This window comes from Podarcis bocagei (genome assembly GCF_964188305.1).
Source record: "Podarcis bocagei genome assembly, chromosome: 7".
In the NCBI taxonomy this organism is placed as follows: Eukaryota; Metazoa; Chordata; class Lepidosauria; order Squamata; family Lacertidae; genus Podarcis; species Podarcis bocagei.
The window spans coordinates 82,647,639-82,661,768 of NC_138132.1; the positions used below are offsets into that span (position 1 = coordinate 82,647,639).

At 46.7% G+C, this 14,130-nt stretch overlaps 1 protein-coding gene across 1 annotated transcript; it reads left to right on the forward strand.

The window, feature by feature from the left end:
* Positions 1 to 956: 956 nt before the first annotated feature.
* LOC308591989 (F-box only protein 44-like) lies at positions 957 to 12,024 on the forward strand. Its single transcript, XM_081203229.1, has 5 exons — positions 957 to 1,248; positions 3,551 to 3,728; positions 4,854 to 4,949; positions 5,496 to 5,610; positions 11,313 to 12,024. The coding sequence occupies exons 1-5, from the start codon at positions 1,017 to 1,019 to the stop codon at positions 11,535 to 11,537; spliced, it is 846 nt and encodes a 281-aa protein (XP_081059355.1). The 5' UTR covers positions 957 to 1,016; the 3' UTR covers positions 11,538 to 12,024.
* Positions 12,025 to 14,130: the final 2,106 nt, after the last annotated feature.

The window sequence follows — 14,130 nt, forward strand, 5'->3', positions numbered from 1 at the left end:
CCCATAGGATCTGCTGTGCCCATTCTTTTCAACTGTGCCTCCTAACTAAGCATAATTCAAAAAATGGACTGACTCTGGTCAACAAAAACTTGTCACACACAGTGAGCTTCGTGGCTGTGCGGGGATTTGAACCTTGGGACTCAGCTACATCGGCAAAGAAAAAGCGCTTTACAGTATATGCATTGTTTATGCATTATAACACTGTGACACCAGATGGTGCTGTGGGGTTCCGCTTTTGCCAACCCGATTTTTCATACGAAGTTTACAATGTGTTTAGCTGAAACACTTCTCTGATGTGTCTAGATTCAGCCCTGATTCAACACTTGCCATTCCACCACACTGGCTCTCAAAATGTGTGTGTGTATGTGTGTGTGTCTGTGTGCGTGCGCGTGTGCGCATCGGCTTAGTTTTACATAACTTACTTTTCTATGACTGTTGCTTGATGCCTCGATGTTGTAAATACCGGTTAATCGGGGGCTGTTATCCAGTCCCATAAAGAGGCTGGCAGTGTTGAACCCTTTGCGATATTGATCCCAAAGCCAGGAGATATTTTCCCGCCCCTTCTTTCAAGCCAGATTTTCCTTTAAAAAAAATATTATTTGGTTTTTCAGATCAAAGTTTTACAATCACATATCCAACATACAAAATGAAAACAAAATTCCACAGAATCTCCTGGACTTTCCTCCTCCCCTTTGTGGGTCCTATTGTTAAATCATTTCCTCCTGCATCTTTTATGATCATCCAGATCTTTTACATCTCCATTATGTCCAAAATTCACCTTTAAACTACAAGCCAGTATTTTCATTGCAGATTTTATTGCCATTCTATTTCCTCTGTGCTTGCGTTCTCCTGGTCTTGTGACGCCCTAAATTGCAAGGCAAATCCATGGGAGATGGGCGTGTGTGTGGAGTCTGCCAGACTTCCATCTTCCTTATAGCAGGATGGTGAGCAGCCCTTGAGTATCCTTGGTCATTTGTCACAGATGCTAACTCCCCTGAGCCAGGGAAAGTCTTGGGATGGAAAATTTGCCCGAAAACCTTCTGTTGGATATCTTGTCTCTGGTTCCAGCAAGAGACCTCATTTGCAATTGCCGGCTGGTCTGCTCTCAGTGGCGGGACTTGGTAGACCTGCCGGTCCTGTGGAAGCGCAAGTTCCAGAAAAGGGACCATGACTCTTCTCCAAAGCCATTGGCTTTCTACATTTTCTCCCGCCTAAAGAAGAACTTAATCAAGAATCCTGATGGCCAAGGTATGTCCCCATTTATCTGGTAGAATAAAACGCTCCTGGACAGAAATATGAATAATAAAGCCTTTAGGAACAGTGATGCGGACTTATAAAAAATATTGGGGGGGCCCGGGAAAGCTCATGAATAATAAATAAGCTCATGAATATGCAAATAAAGTGGCGCCGCCTCCTCGTGAGCGAATAGGGGAGAGCCTGCTGCGCCTATTAATCAGCTCCGAAGGAAATTGGGTGGAGCTTTTGCTCGGGAGGGAGGGCAGGAGGCATGCAGCCCGACCCTGTGCATTTTGGGCTGGGGGAGGGGCGGCGATGGCGCTCTGCTGGAGGGGCGCCGGAGATTATTGGGGGGGCGGAGCCCCCCAAACGAATTTTTGAGGGGGCTCGGGCCCCCTCAAGCCCCATGGAGTCGGCGCCTATGTTTAGGAACATAGGAAACTGCTGTACACTGAGTCCCAATATTGGTTCATCTAGCACAGTAATGTCTATACTAGGGCTGGGCAATATATCATCCAAGACCGGTTTGAAGTTCACCTGATATTTTTTTCATAATATTTGAGCTGGTTTTCAACATCGGGATAACTCACTAGCTAAACACTGCAATGTTATCAGCAGCTAAACCTGACAATATCACCAGCTAAACACTGCAACCTACCACAATGTCTGAAATGAGGATGGAACTATACAGAGGTGAACAGGACAATGTCCTGGCAACTGCTACTCCGTAGGGGTCTGAAACAGATAAATGACAATATTATCAATCATCACACACTCAGTTTCATCAGCAGGCAAGCCAAAATGCATCCCAACAGGACTGTGGGCTTTGGGCTTGGCTACCATATGGTGAACGGGATGTGGGTGGCGCTGTGGGTTAAACCACAGAACCTAGGGCTTGAAGATCAGAAGGTTGGCGGTTCGAATACCCATGATATTGTACTATTGATGTTATACTATTTTATTGTTGTTAGCCGCCCTGAGCCCGGCTTCGGCTGGGGAGGGCGGGATATAAATAAAATTTATGATGATGATGATGATGATGATGATGATGATGATGATGGGGTGAGCTCCCGTTGCTCGGTCCCTGCTCCTGCCAAACTAGCAGTTCGAAAGCACATTAAAAGTACAAGTAGATAAATAGGTACCGCTCCGGTGGGAAGGTAAACGGCATTTCCATGCGCTGCTCTGGTTCGCCAGAAGCAGCTTAGTCATGCTGGCCACATGACACGGAAGCTGTACGCCGGCTCCCTCGGCCAATAAAGCAAGATGAGCGCTGCAACCCCAGAGTCGTCCACGACTGGACCTAATGGTCAGGGGTCCCTTTACCTTTACCATATGGTGGTATTCAGGACAATCCAAAGTACGGCGATGAGTCATAGTGAATACAAATAATCTGGGACAGACAGACCGCCAGCAGGCCTGCTAGGAGGCAAAAGAAGCAGAAGTGGCAGAGATTACATACCATATTTTTTGCTCTATAAGACTCACTTTTCCCCTCCTAAAAAGTAAGGGGAAATGTATGTGCGTCTTATGGAGTGAATGCAGGCTGTGCAGCTATCCCAGAAGCCAGAGCAGCAAGAGGGATTGCTGCTTTCACTGCGCAGCGATCCCTCTTGCTGTTGTGGCTTCTGAGATTCAGAATATATTTTTTCTTGTTTTCCTCCTCCAAAAACTAGGTGCATCTTGTGGTCTGGTGCATCTTATAGAGCGAAAAATACAGTATACATAATTACATATTCTAAATAGCCAAAAACCTTGTTTTTCCAGGTGTGAGAACCTAGAGGTTGCTGAACTACAACTCCCATCTACCCCAGCAATCAAGAAAGGATTAGCAATATCTGGAGGGCCAAAGTTTCCCTACATCTGCTCCTCAGAGTAGATCTGTTGGAATTAATGGACCCAATATAATAATGTCAGTTAACTTCTGGGTGTCTACTACTTAATCACGCAAACTAAGGGTGATAATTTAACTACGGTCATTTCCGGACTGCCTGTTTTTTGCCCCTTCATCCTGATTATTTGCCCCACATTTAAGGATACTGGCTATTTATTGAGAAAATTCATTTGTGGGGAGGTTTTATGGCATTGCATCAATAAGTCTGATTTTGTTGTGATGCGGGTTGCTTGCACACCATCGCCAAACCAGCCTAAATCGGAGACTCTGAACTTGCCATTATGCAATTGAGTCCCTCTTGGAAACAGGGACCGTCTGAAAGTGGCCTAAATCATTCTTGTTTTCTTTCTAACCCACGGGCTGCTTCACTCAAAGCCTCTCCCTTCATTTTCTGTCTCCCCGTCACACACGCTGCGTCAGATGGCCTGGACTCCTGGCAAATCCAGACACCTGCCGAGGGCCACTGGGAAACTCAGGAACTGTCCATAGAAGACTCAAAAAGCGTCGGTGAGATGCTCAGCCCTTATAAAATGAGCAATTTTGGGAAGAATGTTGAAGATGCTCCTGTTCAGCTCTACTGCTTTGCTGCACGTAATGGGTGAGGAAGCTATCATTGTCCAAACTCAAATCCACTTAAAGATGAGGAAAGGGAGTTTTCATTTGCCCTTGTGCGGGTTCTTGTGCTTCACACTGTATTCTGCATAAGGAGAGCCACCCCACCCCCAATAAATATAACCCATTAAAATGTACCGTATTTTTCACTCTATAAGACGCACCAGACCACAAGACGCACCTAGTTTTTGGAGAAGGAAAACAAGAAAAAATATATTCTGAATCTCAGAAGCCAGAACAGCAAGAGGGATCGCTGCGCAGTGAAAGCAGCAATCCCTCTTGCTGTTCTGGCTTCTGGGATAGCTGCGCAGCCTGCACTCGCTATATAAGATGCACACACATTCCCCCTTACTTTTTAGGAGGGAAAAGGTGAGTCTTATAGAGCAAACAATACGGTAATGGTCACAAAAAGGTGGAGCAAATTGCATCACCAAATCCTATCAAATGAGCTATTCTCTTTTTTTGTATGGACTAAAGAAGTGTGTGTTGTGGGGAGTGATGAGGGCCAGTCCCCCAGTGGCTTTCCCTTAAAATGGTTGCTAGCAGACCATCATTCCTTGCCTCTGCATAAGAGGGGGCAAACTTTCTTTCCAGGGAGCTGGAGGTGGCCCACAATAGCCAGCTGCTGAGCCTTTCAGAACATGTGGTCCAAATGCTGTGGGTAAAAGGTAAAGGTCAAGGATCCCTGGATGGTTAAGTCCAGTCAAAGGTGACTATGGGGTTGCAACGCTCATCTGGCTTTCAGGTTGAAGGAGCTGGCGTTTGTCCACAGCTTTCTGGGTCATGTGGCCAGCAGGACTAGACTGCTTCTGGCGCAACGAAAAACCGTGACCGAAGCCAGAGTGCACGGAAATGCCATTTACCTTCCCTCCGCAACGGTACCTATCTATCTACTTGCACTGGTGTGCTTTTGAACTCCTAGGTTGGCAGGAGCTGGGACAAAGCAATGGGAGCTCACTCCTTTGTGGGGATTCGAACCACCGACCTTCTGATGGGCAAGCCCAAGAGGTTCAGTGGTTTAGACCATAGAGCCACTTGCATCCCCCAATGCTGCAGGATAGTGATAGTGATAGTGATGTGAGGGTAGTGATGGTGTTCTTTAATGTCTCAGGCCCTGCAGCAAGTCTCAGCTCATCACCTTGAAGGACGAGGGCTACTGGGACGAACTGATGGATGAAGCCAGACCCATGATTGAGGTGAAGGACTGGTGAGTGCCAAGTGTCCTGTCCCGGCTGGGGCTCATGGAGGGTGGACACCCCAAACCAAGTTCTCAGCATGTGTGAGATCCCAAGAATAGATGTGGTTAGTGAATTGGAGGCACAGGGGAAGGTCTGCTTGGACCTAGGCTTCAGCCCCAGGGGGAGTTGTCTAGAGCAGGCATGTCCAACAGGGAGATCGTGATCTACTGGTAGATCACTGGACGTCTGCGGTAGATCACTGGTAGATCATTGGCTCCCCCCAAAGAAGCTGAACAACTGTGATTCCTCTAAAAAAAAGCTCAAAATTTTACATCCTCTTTCTTTGTACTTTTGTCCATTTACTGTATTTGTTTGAAGTATAACATGGTGATTTTATTTAGTCAAAATGAGAGTACCCCTAAGCATTTTTTTAGGAAAAAAGTACTGCCAAGATCTCTCTCAATCACCATGTTGTAGTGGAAGAAACAGTGGCGGTTGACGTGCCCAGCTGGATCTCAATTTGTCCCAGGCTCATATAATTTCTCTCTCTTCCTCCCCCCCCCCAAAAAAACCAGCTTTTCAAGTGGGTATGATTCATGCTATAAACTGACCTTGAAGCTGCTGTCTGCAGACTCTGAAGTCCTTAAAGAACATCAATATGAAGAACCTCGTGTGTCAATGTGGTTTCCGGTAAGCAGGTAGCAGGGCAGCAGTTGAAGAAGGAGCAAAAAGGGTTTTCTTGTGTGTGTGTGTGTGTGTGTGTGTTTCTTTGTGGCTGATTAGCTGTTCTCCCTGTGCAAAGGTCAGAGGGGGCAGGGTTTCTGTTGAGGAAGGTGATTAGCTGTGGGAGGAGCTTATCAGAGCTAGCAGGGCAGCAGTTGAAGAAGGAGCAAAAAGGGTTTTCTTGTGTGTGTGTGTTTCTTTGTGGCTGATTAGCTGTTCTCCCTGTGCAAAGGTCAGAGGGGGCAGGGTTTCTGTTGAGGAAGGTGATTAGCTGTGGGAGGAGCTTATCAGAGCTAGCAGGGCAGCAGTTGAAGAAGGAGCAAAAAGGGTTTTCTCTTGTGTGTGTGTGTTTCTTTGTGGCTGATTAGCTGTTCTCCCTGTGCAAAGGTCAGAGGGGGCAGGGTTTCTGTTGAGGAAGGTGATTAGCTGTGGGAGGAGCTTATCAGAGCTAGCAGGGCAGCAGTTGAAGAAGGAGCAAAAAGGGTTTTCTTGTGTGTGTGTGTTTCTTTGTGGCTGATTAGCTGTTCTCCCTGTGCAAAGGTCAGAGGGGGCAGGGTTTCTGTTGAGGAAGGTGATTAGCTGTGGGAGGAGTTTGATCCATCTTTTAGATTTAGGGGCGCTAGTCTCAAACGTTTGTTGGGGGAGACCTAGGGTTTTTTTGTGGGGGGAGTTTTTTGTCCTGTCTTCATGCTTTTTATGATGGAGGACCGCTGTAGCCACCCCAACGACGTTCTCAAGATGGAGGGGGAGGGAACAGCTGCAGTCGCCTGCGGTTCCTGCGCAATGTTTGCCATCTTGCCAAAGGTTGCAGGCAGCTTTACCTGCAGCAATTGCATGTTGATTGCCCTCTTAAAAGACAAAGTCCAGCAACTGGAGGAACGTGTAGCTACGCTCCAAAGAATTAGAGAGCTGGAGCTCTTCTTGGAAGCAACAGAGCTTCCGTCTCCACCAAGGAGGAGACAGGGGACTCCCCTGAGAAGGAGGCTAGTTCATCAACACAGGAGCCAGATATATGGAGAAACGTGACTCAAAGAAGTAGGAGGCCCAGGGTTCGTTCTGATTGTTTAGAAATACACAATCGCTTTGAGGTCCTCTCCCCTAGCATGGAAGACGAAGAGCAGACTCCATTTGAGGATCTCTCCCTCATTTCAGTCGATCAGGTATATGAAGACGAGCAGCAAAGTCAGTCCTCAGGGAATGTGCAGGCGACCTTGGAACGGACAGCTCACGGAAGAACCCCGACCAAACCTAAGAGGAGGCGTGTAGTGGTGATAGGGGATTCCCTACTGAGGGGAACAGAAGCAGTGATCTGTGGGCCTGACAAGATGTCTCGGGAAGTGTGCTGTCTCCCCGGGGCTAAGATCCAAGATGTAACTGAACGACTGCAAGGAATCATAAAACCCACTGACAAATACCCCTTCCTCTTGGTTCATGTGGGAACCAATGACACTGCAAGCAATAGCCTCCAGAAGATCAAAAGAGACTACGAGGCTCTGGGCAGGAAATTGAAGCAATTAAATGCACAAATTGTCATCTCATCTGTCCTCCCAGTTGAACGACGTGGCCCAGGGAGAGAGGGAAAAATAGTGGAAGTGAACAGCTGGCTTCGCAAATGGTGTAAACAGGAACGGTTTGGATTCTTAGATCACGGACTGCAGTTTCTTGAAGATGGACTTCTGGCAAGCGATGGGCTGCACCTCACAACGGTTGGGAGAAATGTTTTTGCCAAAAATCTCAGAAACCTCATCAGGAGGGCTTTAAACTGACTAATGTGGGGGAGGGAGACAGTGCTCCTGAAGGTAGGAGTCTATCAATTGATGAAGATGATCATCCAAATGTCATAGACCAAATGGAGCAAACAGCACGCAGACCTAGTGGTGGGAGGAAAAAATCCTTAAATAAGAGACATGGGGGAATGATTAATGGACTTCAATGTCTGTACACTAATGCGCAAAGCATGGGAAATAAACAAGATGAGCTTGAGCTCTTGGTACAGCAAACTAAATATGACATAATAGGCATCACTGAAACCTGGTGGGATAAGTCCCACGATTGGAATGTAATAATCGGGGGATACAATCTATTTCGGAGAAACAGACCAGACAAGAAAGGAGGATGAGTGGCGTTATATGTCAGGGATGTGTATACCTGTGAAGAGATCCAAGATTTAGAACCTCAAAGCCAAAGTGAGAGCATTTGGGTCAAAATTAAGGGAGAGAAGAATAACAGAGACCTCATTGTGGGAGTTTACTATAGATCCCCAAGCCAAACGGAGGACATAGATGATGCCTTCCTGGAACAGATGGCCAAGCATGCAAAAGGAAGGGAGATAGTAGTAATGGGGGACTTCAATTACCCGGATATTTGTTGGATGTCAAACTCAGCCAAGAGCATAAGGTCAAACAGATTCCTCACTGGCCTTGCAGACAACTTCATTGTCCAGAAAGTGGGAGAAGCAACAAGAGGAACAGCCATTTTAGATCTGGTCCTAACCAATGTTGATGAGCTGGTTAGTGGGGTAGAAGTGGAAGGATCATTAGGTGCGAGTGATCATGCTCTTCTGAAGTTTACTATACAGCGGAAAGGAGCAGCCAAGCATACTAGGACTCAATTTCTTGACTTTAAGAAAGCCGACTTCATAAAACTTAGGGAAGTGCTGGGTGAGATCCCATGGACAGTAATACTAAAAGGAAAGGGAGTTCATGATGGCTGGGAGTTTGTTAAGAGGGAGATAGTAAAAGCACAACGTCAGGCAATACCAATGAGACGGAAACATGGAAGGTGCCTAAAGAAGCCAGGGTGGCTATCTAAAGAACTTTTAACTGAATTAAGATTTAAAAAGGATGTGTACAAAAAATGGAAAAGGGGGGGAACCACCAAAGAGGAATTCAAACAAATAGCCAGCACGTGTAGACACAAAGTCAGAAAAGCTAAAGCACAGAATGAACTCAGGCTTGCTAGAGAGGTTAAAAGCAACAAAAAAGGCTTTTATGGGTATGTTCGTAGCAAAAGGAAGAACAAAGAAACAGTGGGGTCACTCAGAGGAGAAGATGGTGAAATGCAAACAGGGGACACAGAAAGGGCTGAACTCCTCAATGCCTTCTTTGCCTCAGTCTTCTCCAATAAAGAAAACAATGCCCGACCTGAAGAATTTGGAGCAAATGATCCAGCAAAGGAAACACAGCCCAGAATAACTAAGGAGATAGTACAAGAATACTTGGCTAGTTTAGATGTATTCAAGTCTCCAGGGCCAGATGAACTGCATCCAAGAGTATTAAAAGAACTGGCAGATGTGATCTCAGAACCACTGGCAGTCATCTTTGAGAATTCCTGGAGAACAGGCGAAGTCCCGGCAGACTGGAGGAGGGCAAATGTTGTCCCTATTTTCAAAAAGGGGAAAAGAGAGGACCCAAATAATTACCGCCCAGTCAGTCTGACATCAATACCAGGGAAGATTCTGGAGCAGATCATTAAGAAAACAGTCTGTGAGCACCTAGAAAGGAATGCTGTGATCACCAATAGTCAGCATGGATTTCTGAAAAATAAGTCATGTCAGACTAACCTGATCTCGTTTTTTGACAGAATTACAAGCCTGGTAGATGAAGGGAACTCAGTGGATATAGCCTACCTTGATTTCAGTAAGGCATTTGACAAGGTGCCCCATGATATTCTTGTAAAGAAGCTGGTAAAATGCGGTCTTGACTATGCTACCACTCAGTGGATTTGTAACTGGCTGACTGACCGAACCCAAAGGGTGCTCATCAATGGTTCCTCTTCATCCTGGAGAAGAGTGACTAGTGGGGTGCCACAGGGTTCTGTCTTGGGCCCGGTCTTATTCAACATCTTTATCAACGACTTGGATAAAATTTGATCAAAATTTGATCAAATTTGCAGATGACACCAAACTGGGAGGGGTGGCTAACACCCCAGAGGACAGGATCACACTTCAAAACGACCTTGACAGATTAGAAAACTGGGCCAAAACAAACAAGATGAATTTTAACAGGGAGAAATGTAAAGTATTGCACTTGGGCAAAAAAAATGAGAGGCACAAATACAAGATGGGTGACACCTGGCTTGAGAGCAGCACATGTGAAAAGGATCTAGGAGTTTTGGTTGACCACAAACTTGACATGAGCCAACAGTGTGACGCGGCAGCTAAAAAAGCCAATGCAATTCTGGGCCTCATCAATAGGAGTATAGCATCTAGATCAAGGGAAGTAATAGTGCCACTGTATTCTGCTCTGGTCAGACCTCACCTGGAGTACTGTGTCCAGTTCTGGGCACCACAATTCAAGAAGGACACTGACAAACTGGAACGTGTCCAGAGGAGGGCAACCAAAATGGTCAAAGGCCTGGAAACGATGCCTTATGAAGAACGGCTAAGGGAGCTGGGCATGTTTAGCCTGGAGAAGAGGAGGTTAAGGGGTGATATGATAGCCATGTTCAAATATATAAAAGGATGTCACATAGAGGAGGGAGAAAGGTTGTTTTCTGCTGCTCCAGAGAAGCGGACACGGAGCAATGGAGCCAAACTACAAGAAAGAAGATTCCACCTAAACATTAGGAAGAACTTCCTGACAGTAAGAGCTGTTCGACAGTGGAATTTGCTGCCAAGGAGTGTGGTGGAGTCTCCTACTTTGGAGGTCTTTAAGCAGAGGCTTGACAACCATATGTCAGGAGTGCTCTGATGGTGTTTCCTACTTGGCAGGGGGTTGGACTCGATGGCCCTTGTGGTCTCTTCCAACTCTATGATTCTATGATTCTATGATTCTAAGCTGAGCCTGAGTAGAAAATGCAAGCTTTCTTAAATTCGTGGAGGGTTGTCTATTGGGGTGAAAGGGGTCCCACCAACCTCCGTCTGCTATGATGTGCAGGCCTTCTTGTGTAAATATTTCATAAAAGATATACAGTGGAATCTTGGGTTGCGAATGTGATCTGTGTTCGCAACCCGCAGCGCCGCATCTGTGTCAGCGCATGACGTGATTTGGCGCTTCTCCACATGCGCAAACCACGATTTAGTGGTTCTGCACATGCGTGAGTGCCGAAACCCAGAAGTAACCCGTTCCGGTACTTCCAGGTAACCTGTAAGCGCATCTGTAACCTGAAAACGCGTAACCCGAAACATCTGTAACCCAAGGTACCACTGTATACCACTAGATCATGGGTAGGCAAACTAAGGCCTGGGGGCCGGATCTGGCCCAATCACCTTCTCAATCTGGCCCGCCGATGGTCCGGGAATCAGCGTGTTTTTACATGAGTAGAATGTGTCCTTTTATTTAAAATGCATCTCTGGGTTATTTATGGGGCATAGTAATTCGTTCTCCCCCCCCCCCCGCAAAATATAGTCTGGCCCCCCACAAGGTTTGAGGGACAGTGGACCCCTGCTAGATTGTAGAAAACCTCAAAGTGTCTTACTGACAAGCAGCTCACCTGGTTGACTACCTGCGAGCTTCCTCTTGTTTAACATCAGGCAAGAGGAGAATGGGGACAAAACTAGTTCTGCCTCTGTCTCTCCTTGACTCTGGCTCCCCCTACTGCTGGCTTCCCCCCTTCTGCCCCCTCCAGCCACCGCTGTGGGGGGAGAGGTTGCATCCTGGAAGGAGTAGTTTCTTCTCTGCATCCTTCCCCAGACCCAGCAGCCTCCTCCCTTTCTCTCTCCTCTCCAGGTTTCACGCACTATTTATGACTACCCTCAAGGTGTCCGTCATATCCTCTTTGAACACAAAAGGCACATGGAAGCCTGTCATCTCAACTTCTATAAGTACATCTTCCCAGAGCAAGGCCCAGGTGAAGACGGGGAGCCATCCTGGTGTAGGATGAGGGTGTTGCAAAGCAGCATCAAACTTCACCCACCACCAAAGGCAGTAGTGGATGGCTATTTTATGGTTTAATGCTGCAGATCATGGCATCAGTGACACTGGCATAGATCTAAAAAGAGACCCCCTATTTTAACCTTATGTGTTGAACCAAAGGTGAATAGTTCCGGAAACTCTGCTAATGCCATCTTGGTAGTCAAGATAACACCACAATTAATTGGTAGCTGTTGTAGCAACGAGCTCATATATGCTTATATTTGCTTGCTTTGATACAAGCTTGGGACTTGGGGTGCTAGGCTCTGAGTCCACAAAGGGGAACTATCTATAAGATTAGGTATTGGCCACCCAAGCCCTCATCTGGGCAGGTGAAGCAATGGGATGTCCTAGGCAATGAAATGTATGCTGCTTTGCATATGCAGAATGTATTCACTTTTGCTTGGGTGTGGACAGACCATCTCCTTGCTGCAGTGTCTGTCCTGCATCTCTGCAAGAGAAGGCCAGGAGATCTGGCTTCCTGGCTTCCTGTAAGCCTATACATTTCTTAATAAAGCACTAGAATGGATCATTCTTGCGTCTTTGGCCTCCTTCTTTGTCATACCTGCACCCAGCCACTCCCACGAGCCCTCCTCTGGCTCTACGGTTCAGAACACCCTGGTACCAGACTTTACCTTAAACGTGACATGGAAGGCATAAGCAAAGATCCCGGCCTCTTAATGGCTAATATCACGCTAACCCCACATGCCAGCAAAGTTCAACTATCGCCTCCTGTTGGGAAGAATGGAGTTCTGCACAGACAGTGAATGAATCTTCCTGCAAAAGTGAAGCTATGAATCAGGAAACAAACAACATAAACAATCAGTCATTTTTTATGCAGTTCATGTTCATTTAGCTAGAAACTAGCCCAAGGTGAACAAAATAACAAACAGACCAGAACTTGCAGGAAATAAACAATGGGGCAAATGAGTAAAGGTGCCATGACACACTCCCGCCCAAAAGACTCCTCCTCCCTTCTCTATAAGGTAACCTTGGCCCAAAATCATACAGGGAAATCCTCACTTCTGATCTAGGTGGTTGTGAGGATAAAAGGAGGAGGGAGAGAATCACGGACTCCTTGGAGAAAAAGATTGGCAGCTACAAATGTCATTCATTCAGGCTGTGCCATCTCTCCAGGCTTTCAGAATAGGGAGGTGTCCTTTTTACTCTTGGGATCAAGGTGTATGATTTGCTGCCCGCTTATATTGTGACCCTTCTGCTTGGAAAAAGCATGCATGCAGTCTTGTCACTTTTATCCCAAGTAATAAACTAACCTGTAATCCTCTGGGGTGTGAAGTTATTGTGGGTGTAAGGTTATGGGTATAAACACATATTCACAACAGATACACAGTTCAACTCCAGTAGAAGATCCTAAACTTCTTGGGTGGTGCACATATCCTGACAGCTTACCTATCTAAAAGTGAAAATTTCCTCTTCTAGGCAGCAATGAACAGAGCAGAAGCTCTACTGCAGGGGTCAGCAAGCTTTTTCAGCAGGGGGCTGGTCCACTGTCCCTCAGACCTTGTGGGGGGCCGGACTATAGGGGGGGATGAACGAATTCCTATGCCCCACAAATAAACCAGAGATGCCTTTTAAATAAAAGGACACATTCTACTCATGTAAAAACACGCTGATTCCCAGACTGTCTGCGGGCTGGATTTAAAAGGTGATTGGGCCGGATCCGGCCCCTGGGCCTTAGTTAGCCTATCCATGCTCTACTACTTCCAGCCAACCCAGCTGGATCTGACAGAATTTGGGGGGTGTGGGGGTGCCTGAAATTCAGCCCCCCATTGGCTCACTCACTTGCCGTCTTTCTCCCCATGTAAGTTGGACCTGCACACCATAAATCAATAGTCCTTTCTCACCACGAGCTCATCTCTGCTTACGTGTTGTTCACATGAGCTTGCTGAGACACATCCTGGTTCCAGTGATTTGAAATAGCCGCCGGATGTTCCAACCCAAACCCTGCTTGACTTTCCTGCCTGTGTCCTGTATCTGTTTAGCTTGTGGGCAAACTGCCCCTCGCTCTTCTGGTCTGCTCCTTGCAATGTCCACGAGCGCCTCTCTTCCTGTTCTCCCTCCAGCCTTCCTGCAGGCCTAACCCCAGCATCCTTTTCTATTGTAGCCAGCACTGTGATGTTAAGTGTGAGATAGATATGGGACAGAAGCCTCAGTACAGTGGTACCTCAGTTTACGTACTTAATTCTTTCCGGAGGTCCGTTCTTAACCTGAAACTCTTCTTAACCTGAAGCACCACTTTAGCTAATGGGGCCTCCTGCTGCTGCCGCGCCACCGGAGCACGATTTCTGTTCTCATCCTGAAGCAAAGTTCTTAACCTGAAGCACTATTTCTGGGTTAGCAGAGTGTGTAACCTGAAGCGTATGTAACCCGAGGTACCACTGTTCTATGCATGAACTGAAGTTCCTCAAGTTGCAATTCCTTGTTAGGGGTGGATACTGTTGTAAGAATTTTAAGGCCTCAAATACAGTGGTACCTCGGGTTAAGAACTTAATTCGTTCTGGAGGTCAGGTCTTAACCTGAAATTGTTCTTAACGTGAGGTACCACTTTAGCTAATGGGGCCTCCTGCTGTCGCCGCGCCGCCGAAGCACGATTTCTGTTCTCATCCTGAAGCAA